The 27,054-nt window shown below is 40.9% G+C and overlaps 1 protein-coding gene across 1 annotated transcript in view; it reads right to left on the reverse strand.

Moving 5' to 3' along the window:
* Window positions 1–27,054, reverse strand: part of CRYBG3 (crystallin beta-gamma domain containing 3) — a 122,289-nt gene that overhangs the window by 41,527 nt on the left and 53,708 nt on the right. The window contains exons 4-6 of the mRNA XM_072138512.1: window positions 10,364–16,229; window positions 9,284–9,331; window positions 1,337–1,452 (exon numbers count right to left, since the gene is read on the reverse strand). Of these exons, the coding sequence (XP_071994613.1) occupies window positions 1,337–1,452; window positions 9,284–9,331; window positions 10,364–16,229 (6,030 nt within the window). The remainder of the gene's footprint in view (window positions 1–1,336; window positions 1,453–9,283; window positions 9,332–10,363; window positions 16,230–27,054) is intronic.

Below are 27,054 nucleotides of genomic sequence, written 5' to 3' on the forward strand. Positions count from 1 at the left end.
CAAGTTTTTAAAATTTAGGTTCAGCCAAATCTGAATTTCAAGTGGGCAGATAATCACTAGACGTGACATGTTCTAGACTTATTTGGCAATCTGTGTGCGCTAAATAAATAAAGAATTATTATTATTTTACTGTATGTGGGTGCAGTACCGATGCTAGCCTGTGGTGGCGCTGTACATTACAGTATTTACACACTGCACAGAATCTTATTAAAGAACAATATATTTCCCGGATTGTGCCGGCGGTTTACTTTGGCTCATGATCCAACATTTATGACCCATATTTTTGCGCACAAGGACAGACGGACTGTCTTTACATATATCCCATATTTATTCTTCATTTTCTGAGCTGTTATTTTTCGTTCCTCTGTAAACAGAGCCAGAACTGAAAATAAGCAATTTCCTTTCAAAAGCAAAGCCATAAATTCCCTACAATACTTGCATGTAATAAACACATTCCAGACAATATTAGAAAGAGATGAAGTGCTCACCCGGAGGCCCGGCCATAAATACTAATGTTTAACACCCCTATTATGTACAATAAGGAGCAGCACAAAGGGGAACGTCAAATATTTCACAACCACTTATTGCACCAAGTGTAGGGGCATGGGGAAGGCCTAATTTCTCAAAAACCACAAGCACTTTACATTTCAGAGATTGTTAGTCACCATGACCAGAAATGATGCCCACTATGACCGTGCTGGCCACAACACTATTCATCTCATTATAACAATGTCTCAATTAGAAAATTAAGGCAGGGATCATACTTATTGATATTGGGGCTGTGGCGAAGATCGTGGACAGGAGAAATGCTCAAAATTTTTATCCCATGTGGTTCCTGCCCAGACCGTCTACCACAAATAGGACAAGTGATATATGTCTGATTACTGGGAACCTCAAACGGGAACCCATACGATTATAATATAGGTGGTTTGGGAGGTAGCCCGGGCCAAAGCCTTCTAGGGGGTCACCCACCTACCAGATTTCATAATGAGAACCATGGAGTCCTCATAAATCTGTTCCTCCTCTCAATACACATGTACACAAAAGCCATTTCAGGACCTTTGAAGGTCCTCCAAAGGTCCTGAAACCACAGATCGAGAGCAGCAAAAGGGACACATCCTCCATTCCCCAAGAATCTGATTCTGGTACCATATGTAGGAAGTGAATAACAGATTTATTCATACAGCTCAGGGCCCATGGTCTTAATCCATCCCTAGGTCCTAAGTGTTTCTGAAGGTGGTTTTACTTCTGGAGTGAACTGGTAGACTCCCTACGCCATCTCTACATGAAAATGAAGATAACAGATGTATTATTCCCAATAATGTGTTTTTCTTACCATCCTCTGATGACTCGAATATTTACTCCATTAGGAAACTTCCAAGATGTTGCATCCAGAATGTCAGCTTTCAGCTCAATCTTCTTCTCCTGATCTACTATGTCGGAAAGGATCACCTGTTATGAGGAAGAAGACATCATGATGTAGCACACATAGATATTTTTAGCAGCTAAACTACTCAAAACTTTAAGTTTTAAGGTAAAACACAGAGTTTAACACAATATACGCATATGCCTTGTATACAAGGCATAGGGCAGTGGTGGCGAACCTATGGCACTGGTGCCAGAGGTGGCACTCGGAGCCCTTTCTGTGGGCACTCAGGCCATCATCCAAAGACAGAGTTCACCAAACAGGACCAAATCTTTTTGCAGTCGCAGGCAACTTAAGAGATGCTGCTCTCAGCGCTATTTTAAAGCGACATTTCATTGGCTGTTTGGAACTGCGGGAAAAGTGAGAAGGTGTTGACAGCACTGCAGTATCTTTGGAGGTCCTCCTGCTAGACCCACCATTCTTCCTCTACAAAGAGACCCTGGAGAGAAGCTATATGCCCTCTTTCTTTCAACTGTATTAGTGACATTAGGCGGCCGATACAATGGAAAGATGTGAAAGAACACATAGCAATAAGTTACTACTTAAAATGCCACGTTGGCACTTTACTGTAAATAAGTGGATTTTGGTTGTAGTTTGGGCATTCTGTCTCCCAAAGGTTGGCCATCACTGGCATAGGGTATGATCATTAGTTCAGTGGTGGTCCAACTTCTTGGAACTACGTGATGATAGAATGGAAGATTGCGGTCAAATATCTCTGGTTATCCATAGTTAGTTCATAGTCTATGAAAAGCCCGATTTGTCCCATGACACATACCATCAGGAGTCTGCCCCCATACAGACATCTGAATGTGTCCAGTCCTATTCATCAAAATTATCAAGACTATACATATTCTTATAGGGCATGCATGTCCAAGAAAGCTACTGTGATACAGCTGACTTTTCTATGGCTCTGAAGTTGGCCTCTTATGCCCCTTATGGCCTCTAATATGATGTGCATCAAGTACAATGAATGGAAAATCTTTAATTTAAAGGACATCTACCATCAGATTTACTGATGGTAGATGTCCCAAACTTACTTGCTTACCCCATCTGTCAGGGGATGATCTCGCTTTTATATAGTCCTGGGACTATAAAAAAGATATTCAAATGAGAAAGAGGTGCTCAGGGCTATGTCACCCAAGCTCCTCTTGGCTCCGCCTCCTGCTAATATATGTGCGCCATGTGCAGGGCGCCTGGTGATTTCCCAGGACTTCATAAAAGCGGCATAATCCATTGACAGACGGGACAAGCAAAGTAAGTTTGAGACATCTACCATCAATAAATCTGATGGTAGATGTCCTTTAAGTAACGGATAAGAATTTGTTGTGACCCTTTTCACATCTACGATTTGGTAATGGGATGTTCAAATAATGATGAAACTCATTCGAGCTGATAATCCAAGTAGGATGTGGTGGGGAGACTTAGTGATAAGTGATCACTTTCCATGCAGTGCCACCACAGAAGAAATGAAGCTGTAATGTATGATTTGGGAAAAGACAAGGAAGATAGAAAAAGAGAGTAGGCCCTAGTACTCAGCCTGCTACCCAGAATTCCCTACCTAATTGTCTTGCAAACCCTAGTGGTAAGGGACAGCTGGTCAACAATCCCTTCCTTTGCAAAAATGCAAAGCATGGAGACAAAGATAAGATAAATAGTACACACAGTACAAAATCAAGACAGAAGAATAGTCTGAATACGAGCCAAAAATCAGGTTAACGGGAGACAGAGATTAAAGTCAAAGGAGTAGTATGAAGCTAACTAAGAAACCTATAAAGCCAACACCCTAGCAAAGGTGTGATATCAGAGCCCCGGCCTTAATATTGATTGGACCAGAACTCTGGACAGCACAGAGAACAAGGGAGACTTATGAATTGTGTGAGAAGCTGTCAATCACAGTGGGTAAGCTATTGAACCAGACAGTGTTCAAGAAAAACACAGATCAGCGCCTCCTCAGCCGCAGCCCACGGACACCAACACAGATGTTACATAAGCGTTGCACAATTCTCTTTGGAACCAAGAGGTTGTCCATGTAAGTCGTCCACAGTAAAAGGCAATCTTTGTGACCACTTTGAGGCCAATAGATAAGTATACTGAACAAGGTATGAGATAATGGGGCACATTTACTAAGAGCCTGTCGGACGCATTTCCGTCGGGTTTCGCAAATTTTTCTGATTTGCCCTGGGGTTTTTGGCACATGCGATCGGGGGCGTGGCCGTCGGACAACCCGACTGATTTGGACAAACCTCCGAATTTAACTTTCAAAATTGTGTCGCAAGATCAGCACTCACATGCACCGGGAAGAAGAAGGTGAACTCCGGCGGACCTCAGCGGGGAAGCGACACATGCACGAAATTGGATGCACGATCTCAGTGAATCGTGGCCACTCCGAATCCTCATCAGACATTCCGGATCGCCGGCGTCAACGGGACGGATAAGTAAATGTGCCCCAATATGTTATTTTGAATGGGAAAGCTTCCTTGTTTGTATAATTTAGGAAAGATCACAGATCCCCCTCCATCCATTCCTTGTGAGCTGGAAACAGATAAATCAGCCTGGAATCAATTAGGATTATTTATTAGCAGCTGGTGGCACATTAGTAAAGCTCCTTTGTAGTTTACTAATAAAATGTTAATTTGGCATGTTGCGTTAAGATCACAGAGGCGACTTCTTGAACCTTCAGATGAGCTTCGCTTGTTTTGCAAAGTAGTTTGTTGATGATGAGTGTTTAACAGAACAAGTTAATTATGTTGGTGTTTTATAATGAACCTCTAGCGCCCCTGACATTGTAAAGGCCCCATTAGTATGCTGAGCGCCACAAAGGAAACAATCAGCTTTTAAATTAGTTAAAGGCAAATTCTAAAGAAAAAAAGTCAATCAATAATGTAAGATTAGGTAAATGAGGACACTTTCAGCTGTGTTATGTATTAGTCTGCTCTACTTCTACTAATGGGCAATACTAACTATTGTGCCCGCAGGGTCCTGCTGTCAGTCACACTGATGTGCGGCTCCCAAATGTATTTCATATCATACTATAGGAAAATACAAATGTATTCACCAGTATTTTAGCATTGATATACATAAAGGGGTCTTCCGGCATATCAATACTGATCCCCCTGATCTATAGGATAGTTCAACAATATCACATTAGTGGAGGTTGTAGCTTCTTCTGCCATGGCCCATGGGTACCAACTCGAAAAACTGAATTGGAAACTCATCTCTATTCTCTGTTTAGTGGCTGGTCTGTTATCTACAGTTCAGCTCCCATCTCGGTGAACACATATAGGTCTGCAAGGGATTAATTTTCCTTAAAGGGAACCTGACACCACATTTTTCAAATACAACTAGTGACAGGTTCCCATTGAACCCAATTAATTAACTGAAACTGTTTTCCTTACATCCTTATAAGTCAACTTTATTTTATATTACCTGACATCTTGAAAGGTGTGTCCTGCTCGGCCAGCCCCACCCATTTACTCGTTTTCATGCCTTGTGCCTCCTTACTATTCCGCAGTTCATGTCATGTCAAGACCCTATATCTTGTGCAAATTGTACCCCATGTATGTATCTGATCACATGGAATCTCAGCAGCCGACATGTACTTCTACTCCTCTCCATCCTTCATGGAGGCTGCTATAATTTCATGTGATCAGATACACACATTGGGTACAGTTTGCTCATGTTAGAAGGCTAAAAGACCTTAGAGTATTTCACTCTGCTCACATCATATGAATGTAACACAAGGCACCAAATAAATAAAAAAACAAAAAAAACAAATAGAGCTTTATATGTCTGTAGTTGAATATTAGCAGACAGTCCCTAAGTACAAAGAGGCAGGGAAGGGATTTGAAGAGACACGGAGCTGTCAGTTAAAAAAAGGGGGGTGGGAGTTCACTGGCAGCCGGGGAGAGGAGAAGGAGAGGAGTCAAAGCCAGGAGACACGAGTCAGGAAAGCAAATTTGCATATCAGAAAAACGGCTATAATTAAGGTACACTGGCACTGGCATGCTCTGCTGGTGATTCTGGGTAAGGAATATGCTAATAAGGTGGGAAAAGGAAAACTGTGCCTCCAGCGTTTCCCTAAAGGGACCTTACCATTTCTGCCAATAAATATTATTGTTTGTATAATGAAAAGTTATTCAATCTTACAATATACTTTCTGTATCGATTCTGTATGGTTTTCTAGATGACTTGCTGTCATTCTATGGAAAGCTTTGACGTTTAGGGCTCATTCACATGGCTGTACTGCCCCCAGAGACCTCACGGCTCCTGGTCACGGCTTGGTAAGCACACGGTCCATCACTGTGATCGAGTTGGGCGGCTACTTGTCTGCCTCCTCCTGACCCTCTGCTCGCCCAGGATTTGGTCTGGGGCGAGCACATGGCTGTGGGAATAAGGCCTTACCTCCAGTGGACAGAAATCTGACCATGGTCATACAGGAGCCGAGCACCTGTGTGACTGTGGATGCATTTCTGTCCACTGGAAGTAAACATACAAACTTTTCCTAGAATGACAGCAAGCAGAGATCTAGAAAACTGTAAGGATACAGAAAGTGTATTGGAAAATTGACTGATATCTGTACCTTATGGTACATTGTTATACACATAGTATAACCTATTGAGGTGTTACTGGGCAGCCTAAGGAGCCACAGAAGATGCTCATGGGGCTTAGTACTCGGTTATTCCTTCTCCGAGCTTCCCTGATCTTGCAGTCAGCGGTGGTCTCAGCATGAGGCCCCACATTACTGTAACCATTCTATTCCCAGGAGTCAAACAACACAAGACGAACAGATGGATTTAACTTCAGAACCTTTAGTTACATAAAACAGTCTATCAAACAAATGTCATATGTCAGTATTTTCGCTCTTTCAAGTGGTTGGAAAGTCTTATGTAACTTTCCTTTTATGTCTAACCCAGGCGAGTAACAGACAGTGACAACAGCTTCTATCCGCAGCTCTGATTAGTTACAGACTATACCTACAAAAAGCACTTTCTGTATACATATATACAGTAGGCGCAGTATAAATAATTTGGTGGTGATTGATTTAATATGATATTGGGAGTAAACCTTTAGTTTAAGCTACACCTCTACCAGAGTAAGGGGGTTTAGAGAAAAAAGAAAACACAAAATAACAATAACCCAGCACTCCAAATTCCTGTAGAAAGATAATTTTCACTTTATTTTATAAATTTATAGTAATCCTAAATTCATAGCCAACCCATGGCACCCTACACCCTATAGGAATGACGTATACCACGTATATATTACTAAAAAAAGAAAACCACATACTCATCCCGAGCGCATTGGTAATGCCACTTATTGATGTGTGCCTTCACATGCATAATAATAATAATAATAATAATAATAATAATAATCTTTATTTATATAGCGCCATCAAATTCCGTAGCGCTTTACAAATCATAGGGGACATATACAACTATATTACATTACAAAGAACAAACAGTCATATGGAACAATAGGAGTGAGGGCCCTGCTCACAAGAGCTTACAGACTATGAGGATGAGGGGGTGACACAAGAGGTTGTAAAATGGTCCAGCCATTCTTTATAAGGGAACAATATAAAATAATTTAATAAATAATTTACTAAACAACGATGTTGCTGCTTGAACCAGCCATCAGCCGCCATCTTATTTACAGGGTCCTAGGTGAAAAAGACTGCAGAGAAGCCTGGAGCTTGGTATATATCAGTTGTTTGCCAGATAACAGATGGGAGATAGGACATAGGATGGATTAGTAAAGGGAGAGTTGACATTTCATGCAGTTAATGAGTGTTATAGGCTTGCCTAAAGAGATGGGTTTTAAGAGCACGTTTGAAGCTTTGGAGGGTGGGTATTAGTCTCAGAGTCTGGGGAAGGGCATTCCAGAGAATTGGTGCAACTCGGGAGAAGTCCTGGATACGTGCATGGGAGGTTCGAATTAAGGTAGAGATTAATCTATTGTCACTGGCAGATCGAAGAGCACGGGAAGGGCGATAGACTGAGATGAGAGAAGAGAGATAGGGAGGTGCAGCATTATTCAGAGCTTTGTGGATGAGGGTTATTATTTTAAAGTGAATACGGAAGGAGACAGGTAGCCAGTGCAGTGATTGGCACAAACTGGAGGCATCTGTGTAGCGTTTGGCCTGAAAGACGAGCCTGGCTGCTGCATTAAGAATAGATTGAAGAGGAGAGAGTTTAGAGAGTGGAAGACCAATTAGTAGGGAGTTACAGTAGTCTAGTCGAGAGTGAATAAGTGCAACAATTAGCATTTTAGAAGTTTCAAATGTCAGAAACGGCCGGATTCTGGAGATGTTTCTGAGATGCATACGGCAAGAGCGAGCAAGAGATTGAATATAAGGTGAAAAGCAAAGGTCAGAGTCCAGCACAACCCCAAGACAGCGGGCATGCTGCCTCGGTGCTATAGTGATCCCACAGACCGAGATGGAGAGGTCAGGGGTGGTTTGGTTATTAGATGGTGGAAAGACAAGAAGTTCAGTCTTAGAAAGATTAAGTTTCAAGAAGAGAGAGGACATGATGTTAGAGACAGCAGAGAGACAATCACTAGTGTTCTGGATTAAGGCAGGGGTGATGTCACGTGCAGAAGTATATAGCTGGGTGTCATCAGCATAAAGATGATACTGGAAACCAAATCTGCTGATGGTTTGTCCAATGGGGGCAGTATAGAGAGAGAAGAGAAGAGGACCTAGGACTGAGCCCTGAGGAACCCCGACACAGAGGAAGATGAGAAGATATAAGGAACATGATGTCACAACTTCCAGTTCTGTAGAATGGGATATTGGGGCTTATTTACTAAGGGTCCCGCGGCCGTATTTCCGTCTGGTTTTCCAACGTTTTCGGGGATCGCGCCACTGGGACAGGTATTTAGCATGCGACTGTGTCTCACGCGATCGGATTGTGTCGCAATCACACCGGCTTTCATGTGACAGAAATCGGGGGCGGATGATCCAACGGATTTGGACAAACTGCGGGATTAAGTAAAAAATTGGGTCGCAAGACAACCACTTACATACACCGGGAGGAAGAAGGTGAACTCCGGTGGAACTGAGCGGGGAAGCAACACATTCAGGAAATTGGGCGCACGATCTTAGTCAATCGCGGCACAGTGCAGTGTCATTGGACAATGCACTTTCGGGAACTCCTCTGGACCGGGTAAGTAAATGTGCCCCATTGTCTCAGAAGAAGCCAATATGGGAAATATCGGAGTGTGTTTGGCTTGCTGTTATTTTCTCACTGATTTATTCAAGGTGCTTTTTATAGCTATAATTTGTGAGTATGTGAGTTTTTTACCAATTCCCCTCTCCCCTGAGGTTGAGACATGCTCCTGCACAACCTGTGAAGTTACATCATAAAGTGGCTCTGGTAAAGACCGCCAGATTAACATAATTTAAAAGTTGATTTTAGAGGGAAAGAGACCATGGATAACAAATATAAGAAGATTACCACAGTCACAGTGCCTGGGTCTATGAGTAAGTGTCCCTGGTTTATCATGATGGATTTTGATGCTAGATATCCTTTAAGGACGTGTTATATACACGTCTTTACCGTCAAAAAAAGACAGTGCGCCCAAACATATGTAATGTTTATTGCCCATTTACCTTCAGTAAATGATTTACCAGTCCCATACATCCCTTCTACCTGAGATAATGTGGGGACAATTAAAAGGACTCATTTTTAGATTGTTGGTGGTCCCAGTGATGGGGCTCCCAGAGATCAAACATTTATTGACAGATGACAATCCAGGGACCTTTAAATCGGTACTGAATTTAAAAGTCTTTCAGGGTATGAAATGCAGAATGCATGAAATGTTATTGAATTCACTACAGTAAAAAACAAGACCAACCTTTCCCGGCCTAGGGTTGAACTTCAAAGAGTCTGAATCGGTTGGATCCTGAAAGCATAAGAGTGGAAAGAATTATTTATCCTTACATTCAATATAAATCAATTTGGTTTTGGATATAAAAATAAATGTACAAATTAAAAACTCCTATAACTGTATAGCTGTTCTGGATTCCATATGACCACACATCCCAACTTTGAGTACTGGCATTCCCTGGGTTACGTACAAGTTGGAACTGGTATATTTTATCATTTTTATTTTTCTGCACCAATGACAATGGGATTTTTAAAATTTTGTGCTGTCATGGGAACAATGATTATCAATAAAGCTTCATTATAGGCATTTTATAGCTGATCATTAAAGCCTGGGACTAATGTAAAGCATCCAAAGAGCTTCACTAGAGGTCACAATGGGCAGAGAGGTCTGTCTGTTATTAGGGGTTGCCTGAAAGTTGGGTGTCCTTAAGTTGGTGACCACCTGTAATGTGCTTTTTTAAAATGTTCATTTTTGTTTCAGTTTTTGAGAGATAGTACACATAGTATATTTTATGTTTCCTTCATTTTTTACATTAGAGTCTCCCCAATTTCCCTTATTATCCAAAGTGTGGCGCAGTAAAACATATTTAAGACAACCAAAGACATCACATCTCTACTTACCGTACCTTAACCCCCAACCCTTAAGAATATAGACGTAGCTCAAAGAAGAAGACACTCCACTACCTCTCTCACACCCCAAGAGAAACAAATGACCAAAATGTACCTAATCTCCATAATGAAATGAATAGCTTATTCAAGACTAGAAACATGGGTCTGATGTACAATGATTCTAGCACGTAAGGTTTGACACTGCTGAGATACACATAAGGCTTAAATCAAGTCAACCACCTGTAGGAACCACCCAAGTTGAGCCATTGCAGTAGTAGTGGTTTACCAGGTAGAAATTAGTTTATTTTACCACATTCCTTGATCATAGTATATTAAAAATGTAAACCGCTGTTACATATACCGGTACATTACTTTTGTACATAGTATGAGTTATATTATACACATAAACATTCCACACACAGGCAACACTATTTCTTACCGTTTCAGGTTCTGCTGTTGTATTCCGCTCTTCTATTTTGTTCTGAGCCGGGCTTCCACTATCCTCTATATTGGATAAGTAGTTTTGGGCATCATTGAAATACTGATAATAAACACTTGAAGGGGACACTTTTGGCTTGTGATCTACAGTAGGGCTCTGAATGGGCAGTGAAGGTTCTGAGGATAGTGAGTCCCCATCAGGTGTACTTGAAGAAAGATCAATGCTTTGGTATGGAGTTGATTCAGCTGATGGTGATGTAGATGTTTCACTCCTTAAAGGTGGTGCAGAATTGCTTTCAACGCTAGGTTTTGCCCCATAGATTTTTGATTGTGAAGTCAAGTTAAGAAGCAGAGACTGACGGCCTGATACTAGGTTTGGTTTGTTTTCACCAAAGGACTTTGTTATAAACAAACCAGACCTTGTACCGAAAAATGTTTTTTCATCTTCAAGAGTTGAGGGTACATCAGATCCCCTCTTTGATGGGTTGGTGAGGTCCTCCCGTACGCCTGACCCTTCTTTACTAAACCTGTCACTGACAGCAGATACTCCCTTACTCAGAGATGAAGATCTTTCTTCAGAGGACGCTTCCTCCAAGTCAGCCTCTTTCAAGCGATCCGACACAGACTGCAGGAGAGATAAGATTGATGTGTGGTCATGGCCATTATTTCTTGCTGCCGTTCCCTCATTATATCCTGGTGAACCTCTGCTGGACAAGGTGTCCTCACAAGCACTATCATCTTCATATATCGGTGACAGAGCATAAGGATAAATCCTGACACGTCTGGACTGAACAGGGAGAAATGAATCACTGGTGGAGGCCTGTTCGCTGCCATCACTCTTTTCTTCATCTGTAGACTCATCATCACTTCCACTCAATTCAATATATTGACTTTTGTACACTGTGAACTGCAAAAAGTCAGAGAAATCTAAACTGTTGCTTCTTTCTTCCGGCATGTTATTGTAAACGACGTCTTCCATTGAGCCTTCACTTCCGCGAGATATAGACTCCATTCGTCTGTCACAGTACAAGTCATCGAACATAAGATCTCCATTGGAATAATTTTCATTAAAGTTGAATGTCTTTGTTATAACTGGGCTTTCAGAAAATCGGAGATGTTCTTCATCTTCTGCGTTCCCTAAAACATTACTTTCTATCATCTTCTTCTCATCATTTTTATAGAGGTCTTCATTGACCCCAGAACTCAAATCACCTAAATAACTGGGTTCCACATCCTGTCTAGACTCCACTTTCAGAGGAACTTCACTTGTTACTTGAAGAACATTAGAATTTATTTCACCTGAAGGAAGATGAACTAAATTGTCAAATCCTAATGAAGATCCAACGTGGTTTGAGTTTGTTGCGTCCTCAACTTGGTCATTATGATTAAGTATACTCATGGGGTTTTCATTTGAGGAGATGTCTTCATTTCGGTCATTCAGAATGATATTTGAAACGACAATTTGTGAAGAAGTTGATATGACATCATTTACTATTCCTACAGCCATAGACATAATAAGATCTGCGTCTTTGATGGGTATATGGTCGGAAGGTTTCACTAAACACTGATCAAGGACTTCAGCAGGATGTTCCTTTAAATCTATATGATTTTCACTGAGATTCTCTTTAACATGTTTTATATCTGTTAATGTGTGAATATTTATATGACTTTGGTTGATGTTTTGAAGTTCATCAATGGCAGAATGTAAGACACTGAAAATAATCTCATTGGCTTTTTGCTCAAACAATTCATTAGATGACTCCGAATGGTCTTTGCCTGGAAGGATCATTTTCCCATTTGTAGAACATGAAGAAATGATTTCATTTGTGTCTGTAACGTCATGGAGCAATGCTGAATGGAGCAGTAAATCACTCAGCTTCTCTCGATGGTTCATTTTTGAATCTGGATTTAATTCTGAAAGTGATTCCCCGAGTCTAAGTTCTTTCAATGTATCACTAGACGTCAAGCCCTCATATGCAAATTCCCTGCCGGATTCATGTTCCCGGAGGGAAGCATTTATGATGTTGTCACCAGTACAGACATTTATATTGTTATTTTTTAAGTTTTCTATGAACACATCTGGTGATTTATCTGCTACTTTGGGTAATTCTTTGTCATCAATGGTATATTGTGGAATATTGTCTCTATCACTGTCCTCGTGTGACGGCGATTTATCCGAGTTACAATTGGTTAGTTTTTCCAAATTATTCACAATAAGATGGTCTTCTCTATCTTTCGGCATTTCTGTGTTTGGTACAAAGTCTTTAGAATCCTCAACAAAATGGACAACCTGGAATGTATTTTCTGTGTCCGTAGGTGGGGGCGACATGTTTGGTATACGTATGACTTCCTTTGCATAAGTAGGGCTCTCAAGTTTAACAACAGATATGACATCGGAACACAAACCATAAGGTGATATTTTGACTTCTTCAATGTTCACTGTTTTCACGGATACCTTAGCAACATAAACATCTGAATTTATGGAAACAAGTTTATCTGGGCTCAAAATTTGCCTGGGAACATCACTAGGCAAGTTAGACGTAGGAGATACATTATTTATGTTTATAGTTGGTTCTTTACTTTGCAATACTGACACATTTTGGACATTGACAATACTATCCAGCTTGGGTGCTGAAGTCTCTTCATTCTTTCGGTCAACTGAAAATGGATCTGAAGCATTTTTAATGATAATTTCTGAAGGAAAGGTCTTAAATAGGATGTGTTCTTCTGGTGTATAAGCTTGTGATGACACAATGCCTGAATCGTTTGGACTGTCGAACTGAATGTCGTTGCAGTCAACGTAGGATGAAGAATCAGATATTGTGACTGGAGATGGTGAGCGACACTCAATGCCATTATCAAATGAAATATTCCTGGAAGACTTCCAGCCTTTGTTGCCTTCATTGCAGGATGCAAAGTCTTTTAAACAGCTTTCTGGCACTGCAAAGTTATCAGGATTGTCGTTGGAAACTGAAGGTTTTATGTTTAGTGTCTTTCCTTGTCCATTGGGTTTGTCAACATAAACGTTGTCCTCATTGGCCCTGCTGTTACTTAAACTGTTTTCTGTTAAACCTTCATTTATCCCAAACTCATGGTTTTCTGAGACTTTGTGGACTGTAGAATCATTGCTTACGTCAGGTAAATGAATCTCGGAATTTGAATTGACCTTGGATGGTTCTCCTGCTTTTGCCTGTATTCCATCTGACACATTTGATAAAATGTGTATATTTGGTTTTTGGTCTTCTATCATCTTAGAAATGATTCCTGACTTTAATGGAGATTCATCTGAACATTCCTTCAATTGGAAGGTTACTTTAGTGTTAGGTATCAGCAATTCTTCATCTTTGGGAGGATCATTTTCTGGAATAACGCTTGTATTTGCCTGGTCAATATTTCCGATTAGTTGCAGATCATCTGAAGTTCTGGACATCTCACTCAGCTGTTGATCTAAACTTGAGATGTTTTCTATTCTTTCTTCAGATACTTTGGTATTTAGCAGTGGCTCAGTCTTTAGCAGTTTTTCATCATTTTGTACATCATTTTCTAGAATAGACTTAGTATTTGACTGTAGATTTTCTTTATTTTCAATTTGTTGCAGGTCTACAGATGTTAAGCGAGTCTCATTTGGTAGTAGATCTAAATTTGGGATGTTTTCTGATGTTTTTTCTGACACTTTGGAGTTTGCCTGTAACTCAGAGTTGATCAATTTATCATCATTTCCTGGAATAATCTTGGCCGTTATCGATAGCGGTTCGATATTTTCAGTTTGTTGCATGTCTTCTGATTTTACAGAATTTTCACCTGGTTGTAGATCTAAATTTGAGATGTCTTCTGATCTTTTTTCTGACACTTTGGAGTTTGCTTGTAACTCAGTGCTGAACAATTTTTCATCATCTGCTGGAATAATTGTGGCATTTATCGGTAGCGGTTCAATATTTTCAGTTTGTTGCATGTCTTCTGATTTTACAGAATTTTCCTCTGGTTGTAGATCTAAATTTGGGATGTCTTCTGATGTTTCTTGTGATACTTTGGAATTTGGAAGTTGCTCCGTCCATAACAATTTTTTAGCATTTTGTAGATCATTTTCTGAAATAATTTTACTATTTGTCTGTAGATGATTTATAATTTCAATATGTTGTAGGTCTTCAGAAGTGATAGAAGTGTCTTTTGGGATGTTTCCTGATACTTTGGTATTTGCAATTAACAATTTTTTATTATTTTGTAGAAAATTGTCTGGACTAATCATAGTATTTGTCTGTAATCTGTCAATTTGCTGCGGTTCTTCGGACATCGTAGAATTATCCATCTGTTTCAGTCTAATCTGGTTTTGTTCTTCAGTATTTGACTTTAACTCAGTTTTTAACAATTCTTTATCATTCTGTAGATCTTTTTCTGGAATAAACTCAGTATTTGTCTGCAAATGTTCTATATTTTCCATTTGAGGCAGCTCATCCAAAGTTCTAGGAGTTTCATTTAAATCTACATGCAAATTTGGAATTTCATTCGATTCCAGACACGTACGGTCCAACTCTTGCTTTGGGTATTCAACTACATGCAATGGGAGTTGAACACCTATGTCCATAATATTAGGTCCTACATCTCCTGAACTGCTTGGGACCCACTGTACATTTGGATGGAGATCGGTAATGGTCTCTCTTTTCTCTATTTCTGGTATTGTTACCAAGTTGATGTCTTTGATAATTTTTTCTGATCTGTTGTGTTCCGTTTGGAACAAGTTCTCTGATGGATCTTTATGGGGTTTATCTTCAAGTATCTCCTGTTCATTTGAACAATCCCCTGAATCTGGGACCATCTCATGTTGAGATTGTTGTAAGGCACTTTGTAAGTCAACCAAATAACTAACACTGTTACTTAAATCATCTGGAAGTGTGGAGTTTCCTTCAGAACTTTCTTCTAACTCTTCTGTTTTCACTAACCGATCCATAACTTCTGACTCCAAATTAGCCATTTCTGAATTATTCTCTATACTTTCCAATGCATTTAGTAATATATTGAGGTTTTCAGTTGCCTTTGGAGATGGTACTGTTTCACTCTCTGAATCTTTATCAATAATTGTTTGTAAATGTTCTGGACTATATATGTTTTCTTGAATGCTTGGTTGAAGATCTTCAGACTTTTTATAGATCTCATCATTATTTTGCTGTGTATGTGTAATAGTCTCTGAAATATCCATTGGTTCAGCCTCTGTATAATGTCCTTTACATAAGGTCTCTAAAATTGTGTTTTCCTTGGAATGATTTTCTGAGTTCTCTGTATTTTGTTTGAGATTTCCTGAAACATCTAAACTTTCTCCTGGAGAGGGTTGTAAATCCTTTTGCCTTTCTCCAGTTTCTGGCTGCAAAGTTTCTGAAGATTCTTTTACACTTAGTTCCTGAATAGCTATTACGTATTCCTCAGTGTCTAGTTGTTGCTCCTCAACTGTTACTGAGCTATTCACAGTTTTGGCCTTTCCACCATTCGAGGATATCGCTGTGTCTTTATCTTCTACTTTTATTTCATTTGAGGGCTTTGAATGATTTTCATTTTGGATTATATTGACATCATTATACAATTCTAAACTTTGGTCAAGGGATTCAGGTTTTGATTCCATGTTGATATGAATCTCTGAAGGCGGGATTTCATCTTGGCAATTTCGATCTGGGGTTAGCTCCATTTTTACCCGCTCGTGCTCCATCAGACCATTTTCAACATTAACATCTCCGACAGAAGTGGTGTCAGACAACTCTTCTCTCTCTGGGATTGGTGAGTTTATAGAAGCACGTCTCTTTATAAGCTTCCTGATTTTCCTTGACCCACGGTAGGTGCCGTATGTTATTGCAGGGGCATCCATTGAATATCCATTGAGCCTGCAAGAACATTTACAAAGACGTTAAATATGACCATGCTGAAATACACTTGCAAAACTGAAAAGTACAAAAAATTTCACATGTTGTAAAACACAGTTGTATTTTGGGCTTCATAGAATTAGGAATATATTTATGCTGTACTTAAAGGAGATGCCGTATACAATCGAGTATAAGCCGAGGTTTAAAACTCAAACTCAGCTTATATTCGAGTCCAGAAAAAACTCACCTTTCAGGTGCCCCCCCCCCCCATTCCCCTGCAGGTCTTCTCTGCAGACCTGTGGGTGGCTGACTACAGGGGCAGGGGGCTGACTACAGCGGCAGGAGGCTGGCTGACTACAGGGGCAGGGGGCCGGCTGACTACAGGGACAAGGGTCTGGCTATCTACTGGCGCAGGGGGGCGGCTGACTACAGGGGCAGGGGGCCTGCTCACTACCGGGGCAGGGGGCTGGCTGACTACAGGGACAGGGGGCCGGCTCACTACAGGGACAGGGGGCCGGCTGACTAAAGGGGCAGGGAGCCTGCTCACTACAGGGGCAGGGGTCTGGCTGACTACAGGGGCAGGGGGCCGGCTGACTACAGGGACAGGGGGCTGGCTGACTAATGGGACAGGGGACTGGCTAACTACTGGGGCAGGAGGCTGGCTATATACTAGGGCAGGAGGCTGGCTATATACTGGGGCAGGGGGCTGGTTATATACTGGGGCAGGGGCTGGCTGTATACTGAGGGTAGGGGCTGGGTGGCTATACACTAGCTGACTAGCTATATACTTGTGACCAATGCATTTCCCACCCTAGGCTTATATTTGAGTCAATAGGTTTTCCCAGTTTTTTGTGGCAAAATTAGGGGCTTCATTTTATATTCGAGTCGGCTTATACTCGACTACATAGTTGATAATAGTTATACAATGATGTACACATATTTATGTGTACTGTCTTCTACTGTCTTTTGTCAGAACTTCTGCAGGACCTAGTTCTGCAGTTTAGTTCTCTTTGCTGAGCACCACACACTTTTGTGGAAGTCTGGTATATTGAAAGCTCAGCAGCCTCTCTCAGTATGAATGTGTGTGCACACAGTCCTATGGGAGTGCGCGAAAGCTGCCCAAACAGCTTCTGATGTGGTTCCGTTTACTCCATTTATGCCTGTTAGTTCACACTATCAGTATCTCTAATTGAATTTTTATTTCTGGCTCCTTGTGATATTCTGCAATACTCTGATGGGATTTTGCTGGGATTCTGTCCCTTTTCTTTAACCTTGACTAGTCTTCTTATGATGTTGTACCTTGCCCCCATCTTGATTTTCAACACAGTTTGTCTGACTTTGCCTTGTTGTGTGGCTTGTGTACCTATGTTTGTCGATAAGTACTCAGCACTTATCCAGGGTAGGACCTACTGCCCAGTTGTCACCTGTGGTTTAACAAAGGGTTGGCAAGAAGGCAGGGTTGTAAGACTCTCAAGCTCACATTTTTTCCAAGTCTTGACATCCTTATAGTATTTACTAAATGATCTTAAGCGAGAAATAACATATCTCAAGAATATGTCACCCATGACAGAAGAGGCAGAAGGTTTTTTTTTAGCTTTTTTCCCTCCACAATGATGCTCCTGGCCACCAGCTGTTCAAGGAACTCCCAGGAATTGAGGTGTGCTACATTTCCTTGCATTATATGGTAAACTAGTGCTGGGGGGGGGGGGGGTTCCTGGTGGGCATCAGTTTAGAGAATTCACAAAGGAGTTTTAAAGTGATGGAAAATCCTAGCAATATTATATTGCATGTGACAAACTCATCTAAGTATTTCACACTGTAGCGCGATATTTATCTGTTTTCAACAACAATTGCAATTTAATTTCCAATTTCCAACTTGTATGTACATGCAATGTTAGAAGGAAATCTGGAAGGAAATGGATGAGCCATAGAACATACCAGAAGAAAATACATTGCTAGAAGACTTGTCTATAGTTTAGATATGAATATTTCCATTATATTAATTTGAGCTTTATAATGATTCCATTTTGGAGCTATAAAAATGTAACCATACATTAGATGTGCACGCAGCCTCTACTGTACTGTTACTATTTGGTATATGGACAACTTGGTGGACACCAGCCAGTGATTTGCTTTCATCTTCTTGTGCTGCCTTCCTTCTTTTCATCTGTATGAGCGGTAATAGCCCAATCAAGGAACATATTTTGCTTTATGGCCTTATTGGACCACACATAACGGAGGTCTAGCTAAATACAGAAAGCGCACACGATAAATGTTGTGATATTTTTCCTAACGGCAAGTAGTGGTTTCCCATTAAGAAATACAACATCAGAAAAACATTAACATTGTTCGGAAACTGTGACTCACATGCGTCACTGTTATCGATTGAATCACAAGGAGAATTGCATGACCTCAGTCATGTTATGTCTATGAGAAGCTAATGACTAATGTAATTGGGTCAAGGTGATCAGGAGTATGTGCTGGTTAAGTAGAACTACCTTGTATTTAAAGAGACATTGTATTCTGCCACCCGTGAACCAAGCTGGGCCACTATTAAAGGCAAATGGTTATGTTGCACTAACGCTGCAATTCACAAAGGGCCGTGTGCTGATGCTTGCCGCACGTCTGACATCGGCAGGTTAGTCCATTTCACCCCATTGGTGGCCATTATACAGTGACTGACCCCGCCGCACAGATGAGCAGGATTAGGGTCTGTCCTATATTTGGGTGTAGGCAGTCAGCATGTTCCTGGCGTGGTGTACAGTGCCTCACGGTGCAGTGCATGCCCAATACAAGGTAATGGAAACGTGAGATACGCATATTTTGTGTGGCTAGCTCGCAGCCAAATCAGTGTGTAAGAGGCCTTATCTGTGGTAGAATGTTATAGAGCAGGAGATGCTGAGCAGATTCCATATCCTATTGCAGGCAGTTGTACCTGGTATCAATGCTGTAGGCAGCATGTTATAGAGCAGGAGGAGCTGAGCAGATTCTACACAGTGTCCAATCTGCAGGCTTCATGTTATAGAGCAGGAGGAGCTGAGCAGATCGTACATTGTCACATCTGCAGGCAGCATGTTATAGAACAGGAAGAGCTGAGCGGATTGTACATAGTGTCCTATCAGCAGGTAGCATGTTATAGATCAGGAGTAGTTGAGCAGATTCTACACAGTGTCCAATCTGCAGGCAGCATGTTATAGAGCAGGGGGAGCTGAGCAGATTGTTCATTGTGTCATATCTGCAGGCAGCATGTTATAGAGCAGGGGGAGCTGAGCAGATTGTTCATTGTGTCATATCTGCAGGCAGCATGTTATAGAGCAGGAAGAGCTGAGCAGATTGTACATAGTGTCCTATCAGCAGGTAGCATGTTATAGATCAGGAGGAGCTGAGCAGATTGTACATAGTGTCCTATCTGCAATTAGCATGCCATAGTGCAGGAGGAGCTGAGCAGATAGATGTACTGGAAAAAGATTCACACAAACCTGTAACATATTTTACATATCACCTGGTTTAGTGACGGCAGGGTAACTATGCCTTAAACAACACTGTGGAAATTATTTTCAATTTTATGTGACAACCACCTATGTGCATTGAATAGCCTAAAAACAATTCTCAAAGCCTGCCTGGTCTGTACAGAGGTCATAATGCAGACATAAAATAGAAATTAAATGGAATATTGAGAGGAAACCCACACAATACTGGGGTGCAGCAAGACAATATGGAAGTAATGTGCCAGTATTCTGGAGCTTATTATTCAGATTTTTCATATATTCACGTATCTACAGCTCAATGCATGTTGCATAAGGCTTTGGGTATTTAGCGTGTCCTTGTTAAATCCAGTATCTCTATGTGATTCTTAACTACAGCTCCAAATATAAAACAAAACTGAAAATCAAAATCACCTGTAGCAGGATATACAGTAAGTCTATAGCGTACACCACAGATTAGTCTCATGTCTGACTATACAAACGCTGCCAAGTGTAAGGTGTCATCAAGTGCAGAGGTCGTGACCTTGTCAGGCTCCCAGTGACAGATATACGGTCACTATTAATAGTCTGAGCAGCCCCTGGATAGACTCTTCATGGCAGGTTCACTTGCTAGATATCAAAGTAATCACCAATTATACTATGTATAAAAATGTAACCACATACAAATCCAATAAATGATGGCCAAAAGCCATGTAGTCGTAATATACCATGTCTTATCATGCCCTGTAACAGGCGCCAAACTATGGAAGATGTATAGGACGAGTGTCATATGACTGAAAGGGGGCACGCTTTAAACGTTTTTTTTAGAATTAGGATTTTTTGGCAATATTAAATGTTTTATTTCAGCACGACCTATAAAAATAAGATACAAAACATTGTTCTTTTCTACAGCAGTGGATTATAATATGGTCGTTTTGGGGCAGCCACCCAGGGCCCGAGGCTTAACAGAGGGCATGGCAACTATGTTTGAGATAATACTTAGAGATAGTGGGCGGCAATCATTATGGCTCCAAAAAATGACTGATTTGCGGCACAAAAAAAAGTCTAAAATGCCAACACGTTTTTGAGCATTTTTCTGGGGTGTGGCCTCATGAAAGGGGAGTGGTTTAGTAGAAAGGAGGCATGGTCATATGAAAATTAGACCGTTGTCAAAAATATGAAGGAGGGTAGGCCAACTTGTGGAGCACAGTTTAGACCAGCTAAGAGCAGGTCTAAAAGTAGAACTTGACAGTCTTATACTGCGAAAGATTTATCATCACATTGATGAATCTGGCTCAGCACTAGACTAGTGTTGCTGAGCTCTGCGCCACACTAATGAATTTCCTCCAGTGTCTTCAGCCCTACTCACCTGTGTACTGCTACTCTTAATCATGCATATACACATACAGAAAATGACTACTACTCTTATTGCGTATATATGGCCACAATTGTGCTGCTTTTTCGTGCATATATGAAAACTGAACAGACCTACTACTATTAACCTGCATATGTGGCGCAGCACAATACTACAACTCTCATGGTACTACTACTCTTATTATGTATAATCAGACCTACTACTCTTATAATATATATCATAGGGTAGTAAAATAGGGATATTTGAGTCCCACTCCCAGACCATCTTTGGGCACACCAGGGACCACTTGGTCCTGTCCCTAAACTAAGTAGGGACGACTACTTTGGATCCCAATTTCTTTAGCCTTCACCCATATATTGGACTAATTCTAGAACTTTTCCAGACCAAGATTTTACAAATGAATGACAGTCCTGATATATTCAAGGGAATTTGCAGATGGCAACGGAGGCAAAACAACACCCCAGGAGAAGCTTAAAGGAAATCTACCGCCAATATCAAGGATTGTAAACCAGGTACACTGCAGGTATGTTCTCCCTTTGACAGGATCTGCTCTACTTCACTAACTTCTTATGCCCTTATTTTAAAAAATGCTATGAAAATTATGCAAATGAGCCTGAGGGGCTCTAGGCACCATGGCTGTTATTTGATCTCAAAGAACAACAGGCTGCTTTGTGCCGACGTTATGTCATGGATGGCGTCTGACCGAAAGTCTATTTGCCGAAGCTGAGATAAAGTGAAGATGAGACTGCCACTCACTTTGTATATTCATATGAAGCCTTTTTATTTTAGTTCAACTCCAGGAGATTAGGAGATTTGTGTAATAGAAAATAAAGCCGTAATCCCTATAAACATATATTAAGAAAAATGAATCAGCCCAAAATGACATTGCTGTTAAAAAGTGGATATTCCCTTTAAGTGAATATTGAAGCGATGAATCTCTTTATCAGATGAATATTCACCTGTTCCAGAAGACGCAGAGAACATAAGCTCTTACATATTTAATGCAATCCTTCTAAAACTGTCCTGATTCAATACGATCAATAGGTTTGGTAAATATAACACAGCGGAGGATTCATGTATTATTAACAGGAGGCACAAGAAGAGAAAAGATCTATGTAAATGATATTAAGAGGATAAATTCACATAGAGATCTTCATTTTGTCTTATATATTTGAGAATACAACCTTCTGTTCACCTTATTCCGTTGCATGTGATTATTACCTGACCAGATATCTGATGTACCTTACGCAAAATAACACATTTTATTTGGAGATATAAATGTCTCATAAAATTTCCCCTTCTCAGGAGTCTACTGTAGAATGGAGGGATAGCAACAACTAGGAGCCAAGAATTCCCAATCTACTTAAAGGGAACCTGTCACAAGCTTTTAGCCCACTAAACTGCCAGCCCCCTCATGTAGGGGATGAAATTCCATTCCCTGCATTCTCTCTTTTTTGTTATAATTTGCCCTCTGGTGGCGATTTTATATCGGTAAAAGTCTTATGCAAATGAGATGAAAAGAGTCACTTTTTGCCAGAAAGGAGCCTTGTTGACAGGTTTGAGAGAAAGTGTCAATTCAGACGCCCCTATCTTGTTCTCTATAGCACCTAGGACTATGGTTTTCGTGTTTTTTTTAAAATACCGCTGTTTTTCCGAATCCATCAGGTTTTCCGACGGCCAATTTCTGTTGCGTGAAAGCCGGTGCTGATACGCCAAAATTCGATCGTGTGTGCCAAAATCCCAAATTGGAAATCGTCGGGAAACCCGACGAAAGTGAGCGGTTAGGGCCCTTAGTAAATGAGCCCCATAGGAGGAAATTCATTATGCCTTCTCTGCCAGTTTTCTGATGGAGGAAGCACATGAATCTTCCCCTTTCCTGCCAGTTTTCTGTCTTCTTGGACCCTTACGCCACTTGGAGTATGTTGGGGCGGAGAGAGGGCAGGGAGCATCGAGGGCGTGGGGAAGGCAGGGATGAATACCCCCCACCCTTTACTATAAACTGGCAATGACTATAGCAAAAAACTCTTCAGGTCTGAACTGGTGGAGTTTGCGCCAATATTTAATAAGAGGCTGATGTCTCTTTCACAATTGTGTTAATGAGCCTGAGGAGTTACTCTAGCTTATCTGTCATCTGGCTTTACAGACTGTTACACTGTCTCACCCTCTCTCTGCTCCTCCCCCTACACCGTCTTCCCCTTCCTCTGCCTGCTGTAATCTCACACAATGTGAGGGAGGAAATGCTCCTGCACAGTATAACAGCCTGTGAAGCTACAGCACGGAGGGGCTTTGGTAGTGCACCACAGTACCCTTCTGGCTCATTAGCATAATTATAAAACTTGATTTTAGAAGGAATGAGACCATAGATAACAAATACAAGAAGTTTACCACAGTTACAGTGACGTGATTTATCATGATTTTCATGTAGGTTTTCCTTTGAGCAGTCTTCTTGCACATGTCTTAAAAGCTTTTTGTATGTCAGATTTATAATAGTGGCTTTGGCTGTTTGTGGCATGTGAGGAGTTAATGGCCCACATTTTTTTGGTGCACTTTGTTCATGCTGCACAATTGTGGCGCATGTCAATAATAAATGTGGCGAATAGTCCAACTAAGCACTAACACGTCCCCTTTAAGGGCACATTTTTTCTGTCTTGTCGGACACAGCGCAGCCACGACACAAAACTGGCGCAGACACTTCATAAATACACGTACAAGCAGTTTACACTTTCTTTTCAGTGCAAAGTCAGACAGAAAATTGGCAAAGACACTTTAATAAATGTGGGCAAATGTCTGCATTGAATTTGAGACTTTTTGGTGGAAAGTGACAAAAAAAGTCACAAATATTTGTGCAACCAATTCCTAATTATTTCCTACGCCAGGAGGGGACTGAAATGAATTTGCACCTAAATTTACAACTTTTTTGAGAAGTCTCTCTTCATAAATCCGGAACTGATTAAAAAAAAATGGTGTAAGTAGACTGAAGTGTAAAGAACAGTAGGTTAACAAATGTCTAAAAAAAATTATAATTTTTGACGCGAGTTGGAAGTTGAGACAATTGTGAGACAGTTCCAGAAAACTGACGTAACTACGTCAGTGACATACCGTATTTTTCGGACTATAAGGCGCACAAAAAATCCTTTGATTTCCTCAGAAATCAAAGGTGCGCCTTATAGTCCAGTGCGCCTTATATATGAACCGTACGTACAGACAACAGCTGCCTTGAACTGTGCACAGGTCTGCCACCTGCTGGTCATTCATCCTTATAAACAGGTGCGCCTTATAATCTAGGTCAGTGGTGGCGAACCTATGGCACGGGTGCCAGAGGTGGCACTCAGAGCCCTTTCTGTGGGCACTCAGGCCATCGCCCCAGCACACCAGACAGGACACAAAGAATCTTCTTGCAGTTCCAAGCAACTTAAAAGATGCTGCCTTCACTCATATATTTAAGTGATACGTACTTTGCTACTTGGGTATGTAGGAAGAGTAAACAGGGACAAATTATCTTTGGAGGACCTCCTGCTGGCCCCACAACTCTCTGTGTATGGAGGACCACTGGAAAGAAGCTAAAATTATGCAAATTTTCCATCTTGTCCTCAGGAGGCCAATATGATCGAATGTTTTTGAAGAACAGGGAGCAATAAGTTACAACTTTAATTTTTGGTTGGCACCTCGCGATAAATAAGGGGGGTTTTGGGTTGTAGTTTGGGCACTCGGCCTCTAAAAGGTTTGCCATCACTGATCTAGGTTATAATCTTATAACCTAGATGTTTTAGCATCCATTTATTGATGGTGTGCCTTGTAGTCCGAAAAATACTGTAATAATACAAGGAGAGATTTATTAGAAGTGTCTAAAAGCTGGACTGTTCTAGTCACCCATGACAACCAATCAGAGCTCAGCATTCTTTGTCCCCCAGCTGTTTATAAAATGAAAGCTGCATTCTGATTGGTTTCCATGAGCAATAACAGCAATTCTAATTAATCTTCCCCAGATTTTGTAAAGTCGTAGTACATTTTCTGTAGTTTCTGTGTCGGTGTCTCTGTGGTGATCTAGAGAGAGTTTCAGGAGCTGTACTTGACTGACAGGTCCTGGGCTTAGCAGTCACTTGATGTCACTGTCAGGATGCCGGTGACAATGTGTGGCAGTTCTTATCGGCCTCCTATACTGATGATGGCTGCCAAGTGCCCGGGATCAGCTTCCTAGTATTTAGTTATCTGACACCTTAAATTCCATGTCTTTGTTGCCGGGTGTCAGGAAGTTTTTCATTTCGCCCCCTTGTTATTTTTATTCCTGTTTAAATGTAGAAGAAACAAGCCATTCACACGTCCCCGGCACTTAGGGACCACAATAAACCGCTTCGTAATATTTCAGTGAAATCATATCCACGAATTGTAATCTCAACAAATGTACAATGTTATAAAAGGATGCACGGAGATCAGTAACAATGCTCTGCGCACCTTAGGAAATATTTGCTTCATGTGGTATTATGGAAAGTAGATGCCCCCGGAGTACTGCCAGGAACATTCAGACACTACCAGTCAATCTCTGCTTAACATTTTAGGTGCCAGAAGTTATAAAATGGGATAAATTGATATTATGGACTGCAATAGGTTAGAACAATATCAGTCTTATATATTTTTATATCTATCTATCTGAACTACAGGCCGTCCCTGGGTTACGTACAGGATAGATTCCACAGATTGATAATAATAATTCCTTTATTTATATAGCGCACACAAATTACGCCGCGCTGCACAGAATTTGCCAAATCAGTCCCTGTCCCCAATGGGGCTCACAATCTAATCAACCTACCAGTATGTTTTGGAGTGTGGGAGGAAACCGGAGGACCCGGAGGAAACCCACGCAAACACGGAGAGAACATACATATCTTTGCAGATGTTGACCCTGGGACTTGAACCCCGGGCCCCAGCACTGCAAGGCTGTAATGATAACCACTAAGCCACATAGATTTGTTCTTAAGTCGAATTTGTATATAAGTCGAAACTGTATATTTCATAATTGTAAATCAAAACAAAATTTTCTTTTGCCCCGGTGACAATTAGAGTTTCAAAATTTTTTACTGTCATGTCGACAAGGATCATCAATAAATCTTCATTACAGACACTTTACAGCTGATTATTGCAGTCTGGGACTATAGTAAAGCATTCAGAGAGCTTCACCAGAGTTCACAGTGTACAGGGAAGTCCGTCTGTAACTAGGGATCGTCTGTAAGTCGAGTGTAAGATGACTGTAAGATGACTGTAAGAACAATTGAGTTGAGATTTTCTCCTCCTCTACACATGCATGCTCTGCTAAACCAAGCATGCATGTGCTCATCATATGGGGATGGCAAAAAGTCTCTGCTAGACATGTCTGACAGCAGCATATCTCCTTTCACAAAATAAATTTAATCACCCTGATGTCTGTCACTATGGAAAATTAGGAAATCTGCATTCACACTAGATGATTGGCCGGTCTTGACAAAAACAACAGGTTTGGCTGATATTGATCAAATGTATATGTCCACTTTAAAATCTGCTTTTTGCATTCAGAAAACATGGGGACTGAGGTGTTATTTTATATAGAGAGTCTATGGAGAAAGGAGTGGTAGCAGCCAGTTACAGCAGCTAGGTCTCAACCTACAAGTAGAGAGAGGATTGAAAATTCACATAAAGAGACTTGAGAGAGTAGAACTGGTATAAAATGAAGAGTACAAGTCACATTATGACCAGAAACATTTGTTATTCCTCATGGAACCACACCACACAGGGCCACATCTGTGATAAGGCAAGATAATGATCTTGCCTCAGGCGGCAAGTGATCAAGCCCTGAGGGGGGGGGGCTGCAGACTATGAGAATATAATGTGGATGATTTGGGTGGTAATGGCCAAATCGCGAACCAGGAAATCAATTGCGTCTGTGTCTTTAGGATGATGGATTTAAAAATGCACTAGTACCCCAGAAAAAGTCTCTATGCTACAAGCATCAATAAGTAAATATGCATCTTCGGCA

The sequence above is a fragment of the Engystomops pustulosus genome, chromosome 2, assembly GCF_040894005.1.
Source record: "Engystomops pustulosus chromosome 2, aEngPut4.maternal, whole genome shotgun sequence".
NCBI lineage: Eukaryota > Metazoa > Chordata > Amphibia > Anura > Leptodactylidae > Engystomops > Engystomops pustulosus.